Below are 20,261 nucleotides of genomic sequence, written 5' to 3' on the forward strand. Positions count from 1 at the left end.
AAGTGACTTTTTTTTTTTTTTTTTAGAAAACGAGTCAAATAAATGTATAGGCCAAATGTATATCATCATGGTGGTGATGCGATTTTACCATCAATACGGCTCCAGCTAGTTATCGCCAAAGTACTCTGGTACAACTTCTCAGCTTTTGCGATGTTGTACGTTTTTCTTCTAGAGTGCCACCTCCAAGACTTCTTCTTTCTCCTCGTCTCCTCTCTCCCTGCCTCCTCCTTGCTATCATCTCTCTCATCAAGCCGTTGCGGATGGTTTTCCTCCGTGATGAGTTTAAAATTGAGTAGAACACACGGTTCGAGTACTGCTCTCTTCGGACGACAAACGATTTGACCCATAATAACTGTTCAATCGTTAACACCGTTGTATCGTTGTACTTCGACCTCTGATTTCTTCGAACCAACTACAAAATGAGCAAGTGAGTTTTGCGTTTTTAAACTCAAGAGCTCTGTCACAGAATTATATTTGTGACGTCACAGTCGCTCGTGCAGAAGGGAAAGCAGCACTTTATTGTGACGTGAGTTATAGATAGTTCCAATGCAATGCTTCTGCAAGCAAAACATTTTACATTTATGTGTATAAAACTAAAAATATGTATTTTACATATTTATATTTATATTCATATTTATATATGTTTTTTTCCCCTTTCTGTAAAGGCCCTTTTTCCGATTAACAATTCAAAACAAAACATTTTCCCAAAGTAAAGAAAAATCCTTATCAATTTTTCTTATTTAATTGTTTTACATTGTAATTGCTTCCTCCTTTGTTTAGGCTATGTAATGCTCTCACTTAAAGAAGGCGTTTTCAAAACATGAGCGTGTCTAATGCAGAATGATAACCATTATATTCAGGTCGAGAAGTCTCATTCTCATCCAGGCCACAAAAGGGTAGTAATGAGCCACTGACTGCGCACGTTTCCAATTGGAATTTGCAAATACTTGTAAAAGTTGTTTTTGTAATTCATTTTTTCCCCGTAAACATGTTTTTATTTAATGTAAAGATTATTTTTTAATTATTATTCACTTCTTTACTAAACTTTACTGCTGTTTCTCATAATAAGTAGTCCTTAGCCGATCAGTAGCCTAGTAGACTGAGGTCCTCAGTACAGTAGGCCTAATGCTGCATTCATGTGCTCTCGGAAAAAATCTCGGAGTTTCCAAGGTAAAAATTGCACATGAACACCCTCTCGTTTCAAAATTTGAATAGGATGAGCTCATAATCACGACCTCAGAAGTGGAAATAATCAAATTTCCGATAGCACCAAGGGGGTAATCTAGCGCTCGGAAAGCGTTCCACCCCTAGGGGCTGCCATTGCTAACCAAGCCATCACCTGCTGTTAGCATCCCATTGACTCCCATTCATTTTTGAGTCACTTTGACAGTGAATAACTTTACATCTGAGACGTTTAAAGACTCCATTTGTCCATTGTTTATTTCTAAAGAAACATGACAATGTATAAAAGGCTCCATTACCTTGTATCTTACACTATCACCCCCCAGAAGCTGTTTTTGTAAAAATAGGCTAACGATTGCGTCATAACCAACGCGACCCTGTCGCACAGTTGAGAAATTACCGTATAGACCTGAAGAGACGCTCGCAGGCAATCTTTTACTGTCTATGAGACAATCGGGGGGACGTGGAGACATGTCCTGGAGACTAGTCTGATAAAGTCAAGGGGGAAGAATGGGGAGAAGCCCATAGTGTGCCAAAAGCAACGGGAGAAAATATTTAAACAACGTGATTCAGCTTTCGCTTTCCACATCTACTAGAAGACTCACAGCTGTCAGACAGGAGGCTCACGTCACATCTACGTCGTCAAGCTCAGTCTGAGCCTGCGCAGTTCGCTCAGCCATCAGGAAGTGAGTGCCCCTAGGTTGACTTCATTCTTTCGCCGTAGACGTCAATGGGAACGCTCCGTCCATTTCTTTTACTGTCTATGGATAGCACGTGAAGGCGGCATAAGATACAGCTTTGACGGTAAGATAGCCTACTTTATTCATCTATAAAATTATTTCAGTAAAACTAACGATGCACACAATTCTGTCATTTGTTTATAGCGCATTAGAAATAGTGTTTTTTTATGGTCCCAAAATGTATGAAGATAAAAAAATTATCTGAAAATAAATTGCCTCTGAAAATGTTTAACCTTCTGGTGCTCTTCGTTTAGGGGTTACATTGGTTGTCTTCCCGGTCATAAGTGACCGGACACCTAAAAATTAAACTTCCTCCACCCCAGTAAAACCAATGCAATTTATTTTTCTTCTATAATATTTTTTCTTTTTAATTTTGTATTTTGAGATGATTTGATGGTATTTTTTAATATTTATGCAATAATTATTGTCTATTTTTGCCATTTAAAATTATAAAATTATTAAAAAAAATATATATATATTTTTTTATATATTTTTTATTGCAGTATATTTTAGTTTAAAATAGAGACAGATTAGCGCCCTCTTTTTGAATTATTTAAGAAATTATGCAACCATGGTTGTAATCCACTAGAGGTCTCTATGGAGGGGCTTGTGAATTCCCCAAGGGGGTAATCTAGTGAATTTTTTATTAACCAAATTTCGGGAGGAGCACGCTCAGATAATTAAAACTAATTAAACACAAGTGGAGCACATCAAGCTAATCAACGATAAGAGTGGTGTATATATACAGCAGATTTACCTTCTTTCGTTGACCATTTTCATTTTAGCATCCCTCCACCACCCCATCTCCTCACTTGATTCTAACAAACTCTTATTAGATGTCAACAAAATCTATAATGTACTTCAGTCCAGTTCTAGAGTATCTCTATCACGTGGGGGGCTACTCTGGGTTCGGGCCAAATTCCGAGCCCGGAGCCCTCCCCCGGACAGCACGCCAAATACGCATAATCTTTACTCTATTTAATTTGATGTAAGTGTGAACTAGTGGAAAGGAGGTCAAATTCTTGAAGAACTAAATGTTCAATTTTTTTTTAATTTAGTATACAGTTAAAACATACTTCACACTGATGAAGTACATGTTGATGATATGCATTCTGGTTATGTGACATGCTAAGGCAAAGGCAACAATAACCAGTCATGGCAATGCATATGATCCAGAAGAAGCCTGTCCTCTGGATGGCGCTGTAGACAAGCCTGCATTAAATGACAGCATTCTGTGCAAAATGATAAGAGAATAAGATATTATTACTGTAAACTCAACACATGCTATATTTAACCATTTGTTCTTTGATTAACAAACTAACCTTTTGACACAGCAAATCTGGACCAGACACAGTTTATGAGGTCGTACTGGTCTTGGGATGTTGGATAATGTCCATTGACCATTGTGAAAAGAAGCACCCCCAGCGAAAACACTGTTGCAGGTTTTGCATGGTACTTGCCTGTGTCAAAATACTCTGGAGAGACGTATGGTTTTGTCCCTGAGGAAAGAGATTTTGAATAATGATAATAAATAAAAGTATTTTGACTATATACAAGATGCGATTTAGTGTTCTAATTCATTTGATTGCAATAATACATACCACGGTGGGACTTATAGGCAGAATCGAGTATGAGGTCCCCACACCCAAAGTCGATTAATTTGACCTCCAGCGTGTTCAGGTTTATTAGAAGGTTTTCCAGCTTGATGTCGCCATGAAAAACACCCCGGTAACAGCAAACACTAGCGGCACGAATAACCTGTCGCATAATGTGCTGTGCTATGTGCTCCTTGAGGACACCTCTGTTGAGATTCAGGAATCTGTGCATATCTATGCATGGCAAGGGGTGCTCCATGACCATGACGTAAAGGTTTGTGTCGTCCTGCCAGTCCAGCACCTCAATTATATTAGGACAGCTGGGAGCCCTATTGACGATGACTGTCAAAGCGATTTCTAAAGGAAGGGGTTCGGGATAAAAAGGCTAAAAGAAAATATGATGGGTAAATTGTAGGCAGATTTCATATTGAAAAATCATTTGTTATCTATGATTAAAATAGAAAAAGATATTATAAACTAAAAACAGTGACTAAAAAGTGAAAACGGAGAGTGCAGCCTACTTACAGTGCTGATATATTTTGTTGCTGATGTCTTTCGGACAAATTTCACTGCCACCTGAATAACAAAACAAAGAATTAACGATTAATATGTGCACAAGGGTGATTTCATTGCAGTCATGAATCCTGAACAGACATTTTGTGAAGTAGTGCAGTGAAGAAAAGAAGTAAAGAAATACCTTAAGACCATCCTTGATGCGAACCCCTTCATAAACTGAGCCAAATCCACCTTTGCCCAGCTCCCCACCGAATTTGTACAGATGGGAAATGCAATCTATTAAAAGGAAAGTAAACGTAGTTAACACAGCATAAACTGACTTTTTATTTATATGTGTTTTGTAATTAACATTTTCTAAATCTTATATTTGTATTCATATATTTATCTTATTTGTCTAATATCAAGAGACTACAAGGGATTTTTAAAAAATGTATTTGGCCCAGTAGAGGACTATTAAAGTGAACTGCAAAAAGGTACATAGTGATTAAAATTAGACTAGGTAAACCCAGCCTGATCTGCCTGCGATTTGATCTGAATTCAGTCTGGAAACCTGTGCATTAATTTCTACTGCGTCTGTTACACTTTTTCGGGAACTAATCACAGACTGGCTTATCCACCTTGCACGCTATTGGCAGGTTTAACACGATGACAGATAAGGTGGTTGCCCATTGATCACGCCTCTTGTGATTGGTTAAGGACTATCCAATTGCGTACAGAGTTATACAAATAATGCCAGTTGATCACGCCTCTTGTGCAGTAGATAATACAGAGCAAACTCACAGACCAATGTTCAATTTTAAATTGAGCTTGGTCTGGTGATAGCCTGACAAGATTAAAATGATAAAAAGACTAAATAAATGTGAACGCTGTTTTGGTTAATGGCAGTAAACTTACTATTTTTCGGCACTTCTATGGGACGCTCTGCACCGCTAATGTCTCCATCTACTTTGGGACATACTGCAGCATCAATGTTCCCATCTGTTGCAGAACTCCTCGAAGAGTCAATGTCGTTTTCTGGTGCTGGACTCACTGCAGACTCAAAGCTCTCATATACAGTTGGACTCTCTGTAGAGTCAAAGCTCTCATATACTGTTGGACTCTCTGTAGAGTCAAAGCTCTCATATACTGTTGGACTCTCTGTAGAGTCAAAGATCTCATATACTGTTGGACTCTCTGTAGAGTCAAAGCTCTCATATACTGTTGGACTCTCTGTAGATTCAAAGCTCTCATATACAGTTGGACTCTCTGTAGAGTCAAAGCTCTCATATACTGCTGGACTATCTGTAGAGTCAAAGCTCTCATATACTGTTGGACTCTCTGTAGAGTCAAAGCTCTCATATAATGTTGGACTCTCTGTAGAGTCAAAGCTCTCATATACTGTTGGACTCTCTGTAGACTCAAAGCTCTCATATACAGTTGGACTCTCTGTAGAGTCAAAGCTCTCATATACTGTTGGACTCTCTGTAGACTCGAAGCTCTCATATACTGTTGGACTCTCTGTAGACTCAAAGCTCTCATATACAGTTGGACTCTCTGTAGACTCAAAGCTCTCATATACAGTTGGACTCTCTGTAGAGTCAAAGCTCTCATATACTGTTGTACTCTCTGTAGAGTCAAAGCTCTCATATACTGTTGGACTCTCTGTAGAGTCAAAGCTCTCATATACAGTTGGACTCTCTTTAGAGTCAAAGCTCTCATAAACTGTGGGACTCGCTGCAGAGATAATGTTGTTATGTGATGTGGAGTTCACCGCAGTGTCAACATTGCCATCTCCTGGAGAGTCAGTGTTGTCATCTGCTGATGGACTTACTGGCCTGTCGAGGACTGCAGGTTGCAGAAATTCTTGCTCCCGCTGAGCCTCAGCAGTGAAGACGACTTCAGAGCTACTGATTGGTGCTTTCTGAAAATCTAGAAATTATAGAAAATATAAATAAAATATTGCAAACCCATATTAGAAGGTTACTTCATTCAGGGGCACTTTTTACTTGATATCTTGTAAAATCAAACTTCTCTAAACAATTCAATTGATATAATTGTTTCTGAGTTCAAATTCTAAAATACTGATATAGACGGGTATTGGTCTGATCTGACAATGACACCTAAGAAAAGCTATCCTCACATCATGCTAAGATTATGCTCAGAGTGTGTGTGTGTGTGTGTGTGTGTGGGGGGGGGGGGTACTGTCATACAGGATGAGTTTTTTTTTTTTTTGATAAAGTAAAAATGCAGAATGTTTCCTGTGATGGGTAGGTTTAGGGGCAGGGGCAGTGTAAGGGGATAGAAAATATGGTTTGTACAGTATAAAAATCATTACGCCTATGAAAGTCCCCACAAAGTTTGTGTGTGTGTGTGTGTGTGTGGTCCAGGTAAACCCTACATTATGGGTACAAAATATCACCACAAAGATGGAAATATCAGAAAGCCTTGTCATTGTGGGAGCATTTTGGTCCAAATTAAGAAAACATCTTATAAATCATAGTAAGTGTTTTTTTTTTTTTTTTGACAATCTAAAAACATTTTTGTGATGTATAAAGTTTGTAAAGTGTAAGAACCATTATATTTATGGAAAGTCCCCAAAACATGAAAACACAACATGTGTGTGTGGCAACTGTACATATGGTGAAATGAAGTCCCTAATTGAAGAATCATACATTATCCAAAACTTGTGTCATCTAGATTTAAATAGTTAAGTGACTCTTTTTTTTTTTTTTTTAGAAAACGAGTCAAATAAATGTATAGGCCAAATGTATATCATCATGGTGGTGATGCGATTTTACCATCAATACGGCTCCAGCTAGTTATCGCCAAAGTACTCTGGTACAACTTCTCAGCTTTTGCGATGTTGTACGTTTTTCTTCTAGAGTGCCACCTCCAAGACTTCTTCTTTCTCCTCGTCTCCTCTCTCCCTGCCTCCTCCTTCCTATCATCTCTCTCATCAAGCCGTTGCGGATGGTTTTCCTCCGTGATGAGTTTAAAATTGAGTAGAACACACGGTTCGAGTACTGCTCTCTTCGGACGACAAACGATTTGACCCATAATAACTGTTCAATCGTTAACACCGTTGTATCGTTGTACTTCGACCTCTGATTTCTTCGAACCAACTACAAAATGAGCAAGTGAGTTTTGCGTTTTTAAACTCAAGAGCTCTGTCACAGAATTATATTTGTGACGTCACAGTCGCTCGTGCAGAAGGGAAAGCAGCACTTTATTGTGACGTGAGTTATAGATAGTTCCAATGCAATGCTTCTGCAAGCAAAACATTTTACATTTATGTGTATAAAACTAAAAATATGTATTTTACATATTTATATTTATATTCATATTTATATATGTTTTTTTCCCCTTTCTGTAAAGGCCCTTTTTCCGATTAACAATTCAAAACAAAACATTTTCCCAAAGTAAAGAAAAATCCTTATCAATTTTTCTTATTTAATTGTTTTACATTGTAATTGCTTCCTCCTTTGTTTAGGCTATGTAATGCTCTCACTTAAAGAAGGCGTTTTCAAAACATGAGCGTGTCTAATGCAGAATGATAACCATTATATTCAGGTCGAGAAGTCTCATTCTCATCCAGGCCACAAAAGGGTAGTAATGAGCCACTGACTGCACACGTTTCCAATTGGAATTTGCAAATACTTGTAAAAGTTGTTTTTGTAATTCATTTTTTCCCCCGTAAACATGTTTTTATTTAATGTAAAGATTATTTTTTAATTATTATTCACTTCTTTACTAAACTTTATTGCTGTTTCTCATAGTCCTTAGCCGATCAGTAGCCTAGTAAACTGAGGTCCTCAGTAGCCTAATGCTGCATTCATGTGCTCTCGGAATTATTGTAAATACGAGTTTCCAAGGTAAAAATTGCACATGAACACCCTCTCATTTCAAAATTTGAATAGGATGAGCTCATAATCACGACCTCAGAAGTGGAAATAATCAAATTTCCGATAGCACGTGAAGGCGGCATAAGATACAGCTTTGACGGTAAGATAGCCTACTTTATTCATCTATTAAATTATTTCAGTAAAACTAACGCTGCACACAATTCTGTCATTTGTTTATAGCGCATTAGAAATAGTGTTTTTTTATGGTCCCAAAATGTATGAAGATAAAAAAATTATCTGAAAGTAAATTGCCTCTGAAAATGTTTAATGGTATATAGCTACCTTATAAATAATACATTATATGAACTGTATTCAGATTGAAGTATTATAGCTGGGCCTTAAAGTTAATCAAAGTAAAAATAAAAAATAAAATAAAAATTAGGCTACTTGCTTAAATCACTTAACTAAAAGTGTCCCACTTTACCTGAATTGACCCTATATGTCACAGATAGAGGGAAAACCCAACCAATGAGGCCTACTTATCAAAATAAATCAATTTATGAAAAAGGTTAATTGTGTTCATACTGAGGAACTTTTAGCCCTTGTTGCTCCTGTTACTGTTGCTCAGTTCTCTGTCCATCCGAGAGGAAGATTTTTAGTTTATTTTCATGTGTTTCTCAGCCAAAGTTCTTTCCACTATTTCAATTATTCTTACGGTCTTTTAATATTACATAATGATTATGAATGAGAGTTATCCACTAGAGGGCAGTGTCACTTGTGACACATGATGCTATAACCTTACGGAAAAAAAAAATTATTGCAGTATATTGGAAAATATACAATACATTATGCAATATATTCACATATATGGGATTTAATATTTATATTTTCCAATAAATTGCAATGTATTGAAAGCGGCAATCATTTGTTTATTTTGCAATATATTACATGAATATATAATATATTTTATAATATCATCAATTATTCCATATATTTACAATATATTAAAATATATTTCAAATAATATATTGGTAAATATATTTTCCTTTCGTAAGGGTAGCATGAGCTCTACTAGTCTAATTAGAAAAAGAGGACCCAGCTATAAGAACTATAAGAACCTAACTATTCACTGTGTTTAGATCTGCTTAATGTAAGTCTTGACATTTATAGGGAATGCAGATAAGTGTCGTAATCTAAATGAACCCCATTAGACTATAACCTACTCATTTTAAACATCTAGTGGGCAAATTTGTTGTCTGTCTGACTGTATATCGTCACAAAAAAGGACTAATCGTTGTATTGGACACAGTGAATGTTCTGTGCTTGATAGCCTATATTTTATCTTTTGTAGTGAAAATATTTCAATAAATATAATAATAATATCAGATATCAGGTAGACCCTTACTATATAATTGACTTAAAAATGTCCCTGTGGTATCTTGCCATTTGTGCGAGTGACCCGCTGATCTGCTCAGAAGCTTGTGTCTGTGGGTTATAAGTAGATGGGGGGATTGTTAGTCTGTTCTCTCCCTCCACCACCTTCATAATCCTCTCTTGTAAGAGGAGGCGATCTCCAGGTGAGACAAGGCGATTCTACTGCCATGAAGGACAGAGATGACTGTCTAGCTATGTCAAATCTACAGAGCGAATATGTGCAGAAATACCATTTGACCAAGGGTACAGTTATATACTCATCCTTTCATTAACTAAACTTACCTATTTTATACCTACTTATCCTCTATACTATGTGCAGTCTGTGTAATATAGCCTAGTATCTAGACCTATATTGTTTGTCCTGCAGTTTTCATACAAAACTAATACAATAAGAAACTATTCCAGACTGTAACAGCAGCCTATAAGATTTCTTTATCTTCCCCACACTGATATAGACCTTTATAACCACAAAACAATCTATCGTCATTTACTCACTCTCTAGATGTTCCAAACCTGTATGAATTTCTTTCTTCTGCTGAACACAAAAGAAGATACTTTGAAGAATGATGGTCATGGAACAGTTGATGGGGCCCCATTGACTTCCACAGTATTTTTTTCCCCATACTATGGAAGTCAATGGGGTTCATCAACTGACATTCTTTGTTCAGCAAATGTTTGAAACAACCCAATGACAAATCATGACAGAATTTTATTTTTTGTGAAAACTATCCCTAAGAGGACGGAAGATGTAGACTTATTTGTGGCTGAAGACTTGAAAATCAGTGTGGGAAACTTGCAGGTGATCAAAACATGACAGTATTAAATTTTTTGGCCGAACTATCCCTTTAACCGCATATACTTGGCTGGTGTTCAGCATGGCCTAGAAAGTTTGATTGAGCAGCTTCAACGTCTCAGTGTATGTGAATGAGACCCCCTCCTCCCACTCTGTTTTAGAAGCATAAGAGACTTTTGGTATGGATTAACGCATATTAGCTTAGCTTTAGCGGACTGAATTAGCGTATACTGATTCACACAGTCTTAGATACAAAGATCTCCCCTAAACAGTAGGCGAATTGTGTAATTCCTTTTACTACATGACCCCTGAGCATACAAAATCCATGTCAAGATGGCAGAACTGTAACCAATGTGGTCCATCTTGTTCCATGAGACTTGCATTTTGCTTTTACACAATATATTTATGTTTCATCTTGTTTCAGTCTTTTTTATGTTTGTATATAATTATACACTCACCTAAAGGATTATTAGGAACACCTGTTCAATTTCTCATTAATGCAATTATCTTATCACATGGCAGTTGCTTCAATGCATTTAGGGGTGTAGTCCTGTTCAAGACAATCTCCTGAACTCTAAACTGAATGCCAAAATGGGAAAGAAAGGTGATTTAAGCAATTTTGAGCATGGTATGGTTGTTGGTGCTAGACGGGCCGGTATTTCACAATCTGCTCAGTTACTGGGATTTTCACGCACAACCATTTCTAGGGTTTACAAATAATGGTGTGAAAAAGGAAAAACATCCAGTATGTGGCAGTTCTGTGGGTGAAAATGCCTTGATGATGCTTGCGGTCAGAGGAGAATGGGCCAACTGATTCAAGCTGATAGAAGAGCAACTTTGACTGAAATAACTACTCATTACAACTGAGGTATGCAGCAAAGCATTTGTGAAGCCACAACACGCACAACTTTGAGGCTGATGGGCTACAACAACAGAAGACCCCACCGGGTACCACTCATCTTCACTACAAATAGGAAAAAGAGGCTACAATTTGCACAAGCTCACCAAAATTGGACAGTTGAAGACTGAAAAAATGTTGCCTGGTCTAATGAGTCAATTTCTGTAGAGACATTCAGATGGTAGAGTTAAAATTTGGCGTAAACAGAGTGAGAACATGGATCCATCATGCCTTGTTTCCACTGCACAGGCTGGTGGTGGTGGTGTAATGGTGTGGGGGATGTTTTCTTGGCACACTTTAGGCCCCTTAGTGCCAATTGGGCATTGTTTAATGCCACGGCCTACCTGAGCATTGTTTCTGACCATGCACCTTTATGACCACCATGTACCCATCCTCTGATGGCTACTTCCAGCAGGATAATGCACCATGTCACAAAGCTTGAATCATTTCAAATTGGTTTCTTGATTATGACAATGAGTTCACTGTACTAAAATGGCCCCCACAGTCACCAGATCTCAACCCAATAGAGCAACTGCAAGATGCTATCCTATCAATGTGGGCCAACATTTCTAAAGAATGCTTTTAGCAACTTGTTGAATCAATGCCACGTAGAATTAAGGCAGTTCTGAAGGCGAAAGGGGTTCAAACGCAGTATTAGTATGGTGTTCCTAATAATCCTTTAGGTGAGTGTAAATTACATTAAGTGTATATTAAATATTTTAATCTATATATTTATTTTCTTTTTCAAATGAGCATGAGATATGATGTGGGGGACAGTTTGTGGAATTAAACGATTTTAAATGGTCACCTGCTCTCAGTATTTCAACGCACAGTACTATGAAGGAATTAATGTGAAAGGTAATGCTCATTAAAGCAGGTCGGTGAGACTGGCACACTGCAGAAATGAGGCCAGTGCAGCAGAGTGCAATCCGTGATGGTAAGATGTTAGAACTGACAAATGCCATTTAAACATATCATCATGAATTTAATTTACCTGGTAAGACCGCAAGACAAGCAGGAAAAACTAGACAAATCATGAGATGGAAATAAACACAAGATTATGATTACCTTTTTCTTCCATTCAACAAAGTACATCACTATGTTCATATGTTTTATTCTTGTATAAATATACATGCTCCAAAATGACCAAAATCTTGCTTTGCTCTTACAAAGTAGAAAAAACACCTTACAATTTTGCAGTTATCTGACACAGTGAAACAGTAATTACTCATGGTGAATCTCTGATAGTACAGTAGAAAAGACAGAAAGCATTTGGCAGGAACATATTGACACACTTTATGACAGTCAATCTTAGAGCAGTTCTGTAACCTTTTGCATCAGTTGTGGTACATTTAACTAAATTCTAAATATGATTATGCTCAATTCAAAACAAAAAGCTAAAAAGAAAATCAGCAAGTAAAATAATACAAAATCATTTGATTTATTGTATCAGCATATGGACATTAGCCCCTTTTTTGGTATTTTGTGCTGCAGTAGCCATTGGCCTATGTTTAAGTGCGTCCTGCTAGCCTCAGCATTTTGTATGCTCCATGCTGAGCTGTTAGCTCCCACATTTTTGCTCCTCTCATCGTATCACCATTTATGTTTAGACAACAGAGCCTGATGGCCACCCGTTGACTGCACTCTGCATCTGCCTAAATATAGTCAGCCTTAAAGCTTCTTAGTTGGAGAACCCTCTTATAAGTTCCTTTCCTTGAATAGTAGCTGAGTATAGGCCACACAAATATACTTAAGTGAAAATCCCTTGCAGGTATTTAATTCTAAATGAGTAATTACTGGGTTGTCAGTGTGTCTTGGTCTGCAGGTGCGTGCGTCTTAGTGGCTCATTCGCGCCTTGGCTTCAAAGCGAGTAGCACACAAACGCACTGACCACTGGCAGTAGCATCTTCTAACCTGATAAAGCAGTGTGCGGAGCTTCCATTTCTCTTGGGCGAGTAACCTGACACAGCCGCCAAAATGTGTGACATGGGGGGACTTGATAATTTGGTGGCTAACACGGCCTACCTGAAAGCCCAAGGGGGTGATGACAAGGAGATGAAGAAACGTCGCCGAAGTCTGTCTCTGCCCAAGACAGAACAATGTGCGGCACTCAGGACGAGTCTGGACAAGGACTTCGAGTCCCTCTGCGAAAAGCAGCCTATAGGTAAGAAGTTGTTCCGCCAGTACCTCAATCAAGCGGGACCAGAGTGCTCCACTGCTGCGGAATTTATAGATGACCTGTACGACTGGGAATTGTCAGAGGCTGCTGCCAAAGACAAGGCCCGTACGAATATCATCAACAAGTTCTGCAAAGATGGTTCCAAGAGCTCTCTCACCTTCCTGACTGGAGATGTAGCAACCAAGTGCAAGGCGGTTTCTGACAAAGATTTCGAGGAGGTGATGGCACAGGTGAAGGACGCCACCAAGGAATTCTTAAAAGGCAAACCATTTACAGATTACCAGGCTAGCCAATTCTTCGACAGGTTTCTGCAGTGGAAAGAGTATGAGAAACAGCCAATCACAGACAAGTACTTCTACGAATTCAGGACACTCGGAAAAGGTGGCTTCGGAGAGGTAGGTTTTATTAATCTATTAGTATAGATTTTTAGATGATGAGTACACATCTTGAATCAAAGATATTATGATGTAGTCTCTCAAACTTGACCATGTTGATCATATACACTTCCAGGTGTGTGCAGTGCAGGTGAAGAACACCGGGCAGATGTATGCTTGCAAGAAGCTCTGCAAGAAGCGTCTCAAGAAGAAACATGGTGAGAAAATGGCCCTGCTGGAGAAGAAGATCTTGGAGAAGGTCAACAGCCTGTTCATTGTCAGCCTGGCATATGCTTATGACACCAAAACCCATCTCTGCCTGGTCATGAGCTTGATGAATGGAGGTGATCTCAAGTATCACATCTATAACATTGGCGAGAAGGGTATCGAAATGGATCGGATCATCTATTATACAGCTCAGATTACAACTGGGATGCTGCAACTGCATGCCATGGACATTGTGTACCGTGACATGAAGCCAGAGAACGTGCTCTTAGACAGCCAGGGCCAGTGCCGTCTTTCAGATCTTGGTCTTGCTGTGGAGATTCCTGTGGGAAAGACCATTACCCAAAAGGTGAGTTAATCATCTCTATACTGTGATTAGTATGGGTAAATGCATCGGATAGCACTTGCATATGCTTGTGTGAGATGAGAGTAGAAGTATGGGGAGTGGTACATACTTGTGGGTTCAACATCAATCCTGTTTTGAGCCACCAATCCATATAAACAGTATATGCACTTGTATATGTGCAAAGTACTTCAGGATTATACTACACGATTTGAAATAAGACTGAAAGATGAAGAAAGAAAATAAATTAGACAGCAACTTTTAGCTAATAAGCCTAAGCTAAGTTGAACCGAACTCTTATGTGCACTGACACAGAAACACTTTTAAAACAATCAACTAATTAATGATGTAATAATTAAATGTTATGCTTTTTGCAATTATTATTCTATGAAGTCTGTTTTTGCTTAGTTTTTTATTTTATCAGCCAATCAACTTGCAGACCAATTGGACTCCATTACAGACTACTAGTGGTCCTGAGCACAGCTTGAGACCACTAGTTTAATTAAAATCTTTAAGTTTAGTAGTCTTTATATGCCACCAGGAAATCTTCAGTAACACTGAAGCGACCTCGGATTGTTTGTCTTTTACACAGGATTACTGCTGTGTTAGTTTAGTGTTCTATACCTGTTATATAATTCTTGGTGATCTTCATCACCCTGAGTACAGCTGCACCAGTAAAGTACAGACCTTTAGACAGCATGCAGAAACAGTACAAGGACCAGTTAGCTGCTGTGTCCTTACCTGCACCCTTGGCTCATTGTCTCTTTAAGATTTTCAATTTATGGGCCGCAGATAATTGTGATTGAGAGGTTTCTTGAAATGTCTTTTAATTTATTTTAATTATAATTATTTTTCCCTATTTATGTCAGTATTTATTCCACAATCTTTTCTGCAGTGAAACTCTGTTATAGCTTCCAATTAAACTATGCTAATGGTTCTATGAAACAATAATTCAACTTCATTCAGTAGGCCCACAAGTGCTTCGCTTCAACCCAATCAAATGGTGTTAAAATGGTTATTGAAAAAATAACATAAAACCTTTTTCTGTTGTGATGTTTATTAACATAGTTCAGTGATCAGTGATGGCAAAAGGACAATACACCATTTGCAATTGATAAGCTTCTGACAAATCCAAACACTGGGAGCATTTTTACTAATGAAATACTAAGTGTATTTTTGTGTCTCAGTGGATATTTGCAGAAGTAAATTGAAAGCTCTTTTCAAAAGGAATTATGCCACAGGTAACACAAATTATGACTTATTAAATTTCCCAATAAAATGTTCAGGAACTAATACTTAAGAATGAATTCAGTTAATTGGACATTTAACCAATTCTCAGTGTTTAAAGGCATTTTAAAAAGTGATTATCTAAACATTACAAGCCGTTAAGACATGCATTGTTGATAATACATATTATAATGGGGAATATACTAACTTCATGTCTTTCCTGAACTTTACCTTTGTCTTCCTTTTGTTTTGTTTTTTGCTTGCGGTAGTGTAGGTCACCCCTTCATTTTATTCTCATTCACACTTGTGGACCAAAAGAGGTTGCATACTTAGTGCTGCCCCAAATGACTTGTTCATTTTTGATATATGTCAAATGTCAAATTGAACCAACTCTTATGCAGTGACCCTAAGCTTATTATCCCATGCCCTTCTTGAGTCCTCAAGTGCAGGTTGAAGCCCAAGCTGAACCACCGGGGGTTTGGCTGGCTTTACACTCCTGATCCTCTTAGAAAGAATTACACAAATCTGTCTCTGATCAGACAGCCAAAGGCAGAGGGAGGGGGATGAATTTTATATTTGTTTTATATTTTGACTATTTTAAGACTAAGTGGTTATCACTGCTCGTTGCTGTCATTTTTTGTCTTTAAGGAACATTTTGTTGACTGTTATTAGACTCTTTATCTTCTGATGATTTTACAACTTTATGTCCCATGACCCACCTGTCATGACTACACTATATGCACAAACTATATCTTCAGTGGTCTGAAGGTCTAAATCATTCTAGCTTAGGTAAGCTAATTATGTAAACCTATCACAATGACTAGAAATCTTTCCATGTAATTGTTACATTTTAGCTTATTTAGCCAAAAAACAACAGTTTTGCCCATCTACGTTTTTTAGTATGATTGCGTTGCTGTAACTAATTACTGTGGATTAAATTCCATAAAGTGGGTTTTTAAGTGATCAGTCGTAGAGCCATGCAAGTAAACTGAAGAGTTACAGTAGCTCTGTTGTTGAATTAGCTGATTAATTGCTATTAATGAATGACTCTAGGTGAAAGCATGTCTGTACACAAAAGTTACACATGTCCATTTGAGCCTAAGAATGTTTCTCTTTATATAAGTCCACTTCATCACAGTGGATCGCCACATGACACCTGACAGGTAGTAGAGGATTAAGATTAAGCTTCCTCTTTCTCGCAAAGAGAGGACATAAGGTACGAGCAATAGATAAGTTAATACTAACATAAAACACCTCTAATGAACAAATATGCTACACAAACCCTCACAATTTTATACAAAGGAATCATTTTGCATTTTATCTAACCAGTTTCCCACATGAAACGCAAATATTGAAGTTCCAGTCTCTTTTCACAGGCTGGAACAGGTGCATATATGGCACCTGAAATCCTCACTGAGATCCCATACAGGACATCAGTGGACTGGTGGGCCCTTGGCTGCAGTATCTATGAAATGGTGGCTGGCTACACCCCCTTCAAAGGCCCTGAAGCCAAGAAGGAGAAGGTGGAGAAGGAGGAGGTACAGAGGCGCATCATCAATGAGGAACCCAAGTATGAGCACAAGAACTTTGACGCGCCCACCATAGACATCATCAAGCAGTTCCTCAAGAAAAAGATTGATGAACGTCTTGGCTGCAAGTAAGTCATTCTCTCCCTCTTAACCTCCTGATTCTTCAGTGTGATCAGAGGTGTTAAAGCAGGATATTTGCACCCTAGCCTGTTTGAAATCGGTCATCACATGGGTAGGACTGCCAGTGTCCTACAAGTCAAAGCTATTGTAGCAAATTTGAATGACTTCACAAATATGATTATTTAGGTTTTTTTGGAGAAAAAAACCAAAAAAGTTAACATGCTGTATATCTCTTAATTTGGAAGAAGTGTAATAATGACCAAAAGCTTTGATTTTCTTGGTTCAATATGAAGGCAATATTGTGAAATGCATCAAACTTCATTTCTCACGTGGTCAGGATGTATAATTATCACTTGCATTCATTTTGCAGGGGTGAGGATCCAAGGAAGCATGAGTGGTTCAAGTCCATCAACTTTGCTCGCTTGGAGGCCGGCCTTATCGATCCACCCTGGGTGCCCAAACCCAACGTTGTCTATGCAAAGGATACAGGTGACATTGCTGAATTCTCTGAAATCAAGGGTATTGAGTTCGATGCGAAGGATGATAAATTCTTCAAGGAGTTTAGCACAGGTGCTGTGTCCATTGCCTGGCAAACGGAGATGATTGAAACAGGACTCTTTGATGAGCTCAACGACCCCAACCGGAAAGAATCAGCCGGTGGTTCAGATGATAAGAAATCGGGCACTTGCACACTTCTGTGAGGGACCAATCCAGCCACCTAGCCCAGAATTCACCAGCAAATGCTCTCAGTGGCATCACTAATATGATTCAAACTGCACTCTGTGTCGAAGAAGAGTGAAGCGTGACGAAAGAGATGGGACATTAGTCCGTTGTAGCATAGAAGGACACTCTTATTGCTTCATCAGCACAGAAACATGGTCTGAGAATCACTCTAGACCATCTATGATGTGGTGGACTGAGCTTTGGACCAGTCAGGGAAGTTCTTCTCTGAAGTTCCTTTATGTCTTGTGAAGTAGTCAACCTCCTATCCAACAGGGGGCGCAAGTAAAAGTACTATTCCCTATTGAGAAGATGCTAGACAAGTAGAAGACTACAGGCCACCTAAAGAGACTTTAAGATTATTATGTAACTATAGCGACTCAATGTAATCGACAGCAGTTTGTGATCAGAAGGCAGAGATGTGTGGATATAAAAAAAAAGTCATCCTCAAAAAGCAGTTCACTAGTACACAATTGGCATCTATTGTATGCATACCATTAGGCTATGAGAGGCTACTGAAGACCAGGCCTAGACGGAATCTGCGGAATTCTTTCTCATTTTTTAATTCAGAATTCTGTGGAAATTTGTCCATCCACTTTCCAAACAGCTTGTCCTGCATAAGATTGCAGAGATGCTGGAGCCTATTCCACCATCTCAAACCGTAGGCAGTGATTAGCCAAATATTTAACTAAGTAAATGTGAAGGATGCAAACATTTTGTGAATGATGGGCATTCCGATTCTGCGGAAATCTGCGGCGTATTCCATGCACACAGATTCCGTCTGGGCCTGCCTGGCACAGGTAAACAGCTACATGCTAACAAAAGTGCATTTGAATGAATTGTGTAATTGTCCAACAGAGCTCTTTTGTAGGAAGTTTTGCTCTAATGGTTAACTCATGCTTGTGATCTTTCATAGCAGGGCATTTCTGATTTCACACCTAGATTTTTAAAGGATTTGTGTGTATAAATATGTACATATAAATATGATTAAATAAATCAATATATATATATGAATAGCTCTGAAATGAAATAAAACCAGAGCTTGATTACTTGGCATAAATGTAACAAATCCTTTTGGTTTTTTGTTACCTTACCACTCTGATATAATGGGATAGATGTGCACACAGCAGACAACCTTCCTTTACAGGAAAGTTCAGGTGAAAGCGTTCAATCCTCAAGGGCACAAAGAGAGAGCTTTGGCACTGATACGTCTGCTCAATCCTCACTAGTTGTGCTGCGTAACCAAGGTGCCGCTTGTGCCCCCTTACAATCTTCATTTGTGTTGTTTTTATAATGCTGATCAAAAGTAAAAGAATATTTCTTATTGTAAAAATAACAGTAAGTGACATAACATGGACCAAACTACCTGTCTTCAAATGAATTATTTCTTCTGTCTTTACCAGTGTTGAGTTTTTACTTTTTTGTCAGGTAAGTAATAATGATTAAATGTAATTGTATATAAGGTTTGAGAATGATTCTAAATAGAAATTCAAAATGGGTCAATAAAATGTCTCTTTGTTTTAAAGATTTATTTCTGAGCTTTTCTCCCCCCATAATGCTGCTGCTTGATGTTCTACTACCTCGGCACTAATCAAATCAGTAAATTAGGTGTACATTTAGAGTCAGTTCACTTATAGAGGTTAGTCTTCCATTATTTCAGGGTTGAATGTTACTTTGTTTGTATTCATACATGTTCCTGACATAATCTCACACACAATCTAACTGCATGCTGGCGCGCGCCAAAAAATCACTGCAAAAGTCAAAACCTAAAAATATTCCGCAGATTAAAGAGTCAAATCGCAGGCTGCCTGAAAAGTTCTGGGTTGTATTCTGTACACCACACTCATCTTGTAAAGCGATAATCTGGCTTACACTTGCGTACTTAAATCAACCTCTAATCCTTGCAACCTCCAGTCTGATTCGCTGAACCAAGATGAGTCACATTCACCGGACTCTTACCAATTTATGATCTATGATCTATTCTATTGAGATCATAGAATACCAGTCTGGTACAGCACACATGAAGGGGTCTGCTTCCTGCATCGCTCCTGAGCTTTATTAGGCAATCTGCATGTGCAATTCATGTGTGCTCTGTTTACGATTGCTTTTTTGATGGAGAATACACTAAGTTACAAATTAGGTGGAATTCTCCAGGTGGCAAAGCTAAAGACCCTGTTAAGCCAAACAGATCCCGCTCCTCCTGTGAACCAATATCCACTAATGCTGAAAATGAGCTTATGTGTAAAAGAAGAGTTAGTGAGAGTGTCAGGCAAAAGTGATAGCTATTGTTAGCCAGGAGTTCAAACTGTTTAATACCAAAGATCCCAAAATATAATGGCAGCTATATATTTTAATTAATAAAAAACCTTTTAAACTCTGTTAGAGAAAAACTTTTAGCAAACATGTTTCAAAAATTAAATAACTGGCTTCTGTTTGTATTTATATTTTTTATAGTATTTATGTAAATATGTATTTATTAGTGCTGGGGAAAAATGTATCGTGATTAATTGCATCCCAAATGAAAGTTTCTGTTTACATAATATATATATATATGTGTGTGTGTGT

General features: G+C 38.1%; 1 protein-coding gene across 1 annotated transcript; it reads left to right on the forward strand.

Annotated features, from left to right (window-relative positions):
* Positions 1 to 12,263: 12,263 nt before the first annotated feature.
* grk7a (G protein-coupled receptor kinase 7a) lies at positions 12,264 to 19,337 on the forward strand. The gene is made up of 4 exons (XM_067453993.1): positions 12,264 to 13,553; positions 13,669 to 14,106; positions 16,704 to 16,984; positions 17,347 to 19,337. Exons 1-4 carry the CDS (start codon positions 12,957 to 12,959, stop codon positions 17,675 to 17,677), a joined length of 1,647 nt encoding a protein of 548 aa, XP_067310094.1. The 5' UTR covers positions 12,264 to 12,956; the 3' UTR covers positions 17,678 to 19,337.
* Positions 19,338 to 20,261: the final 924 nt, after the last annotated feature.

This window comes from Pseudorasbora parva, chromosome 9, assembly GCF_024679245.1.
Source record: "Pseudorasbora parva isolate DD20220531a chromosome 9, ASM2467924v1, whole genome shotgun sequence".
In the NCBI taxonomy this organism is placed as follows: domain Eukaryota; kingdom Metazoa; phylum Chordata; class Actinopteri; order Cypriniformes; family Gobionidae; genus Pseudorasbora; species Pseudorasbora parva.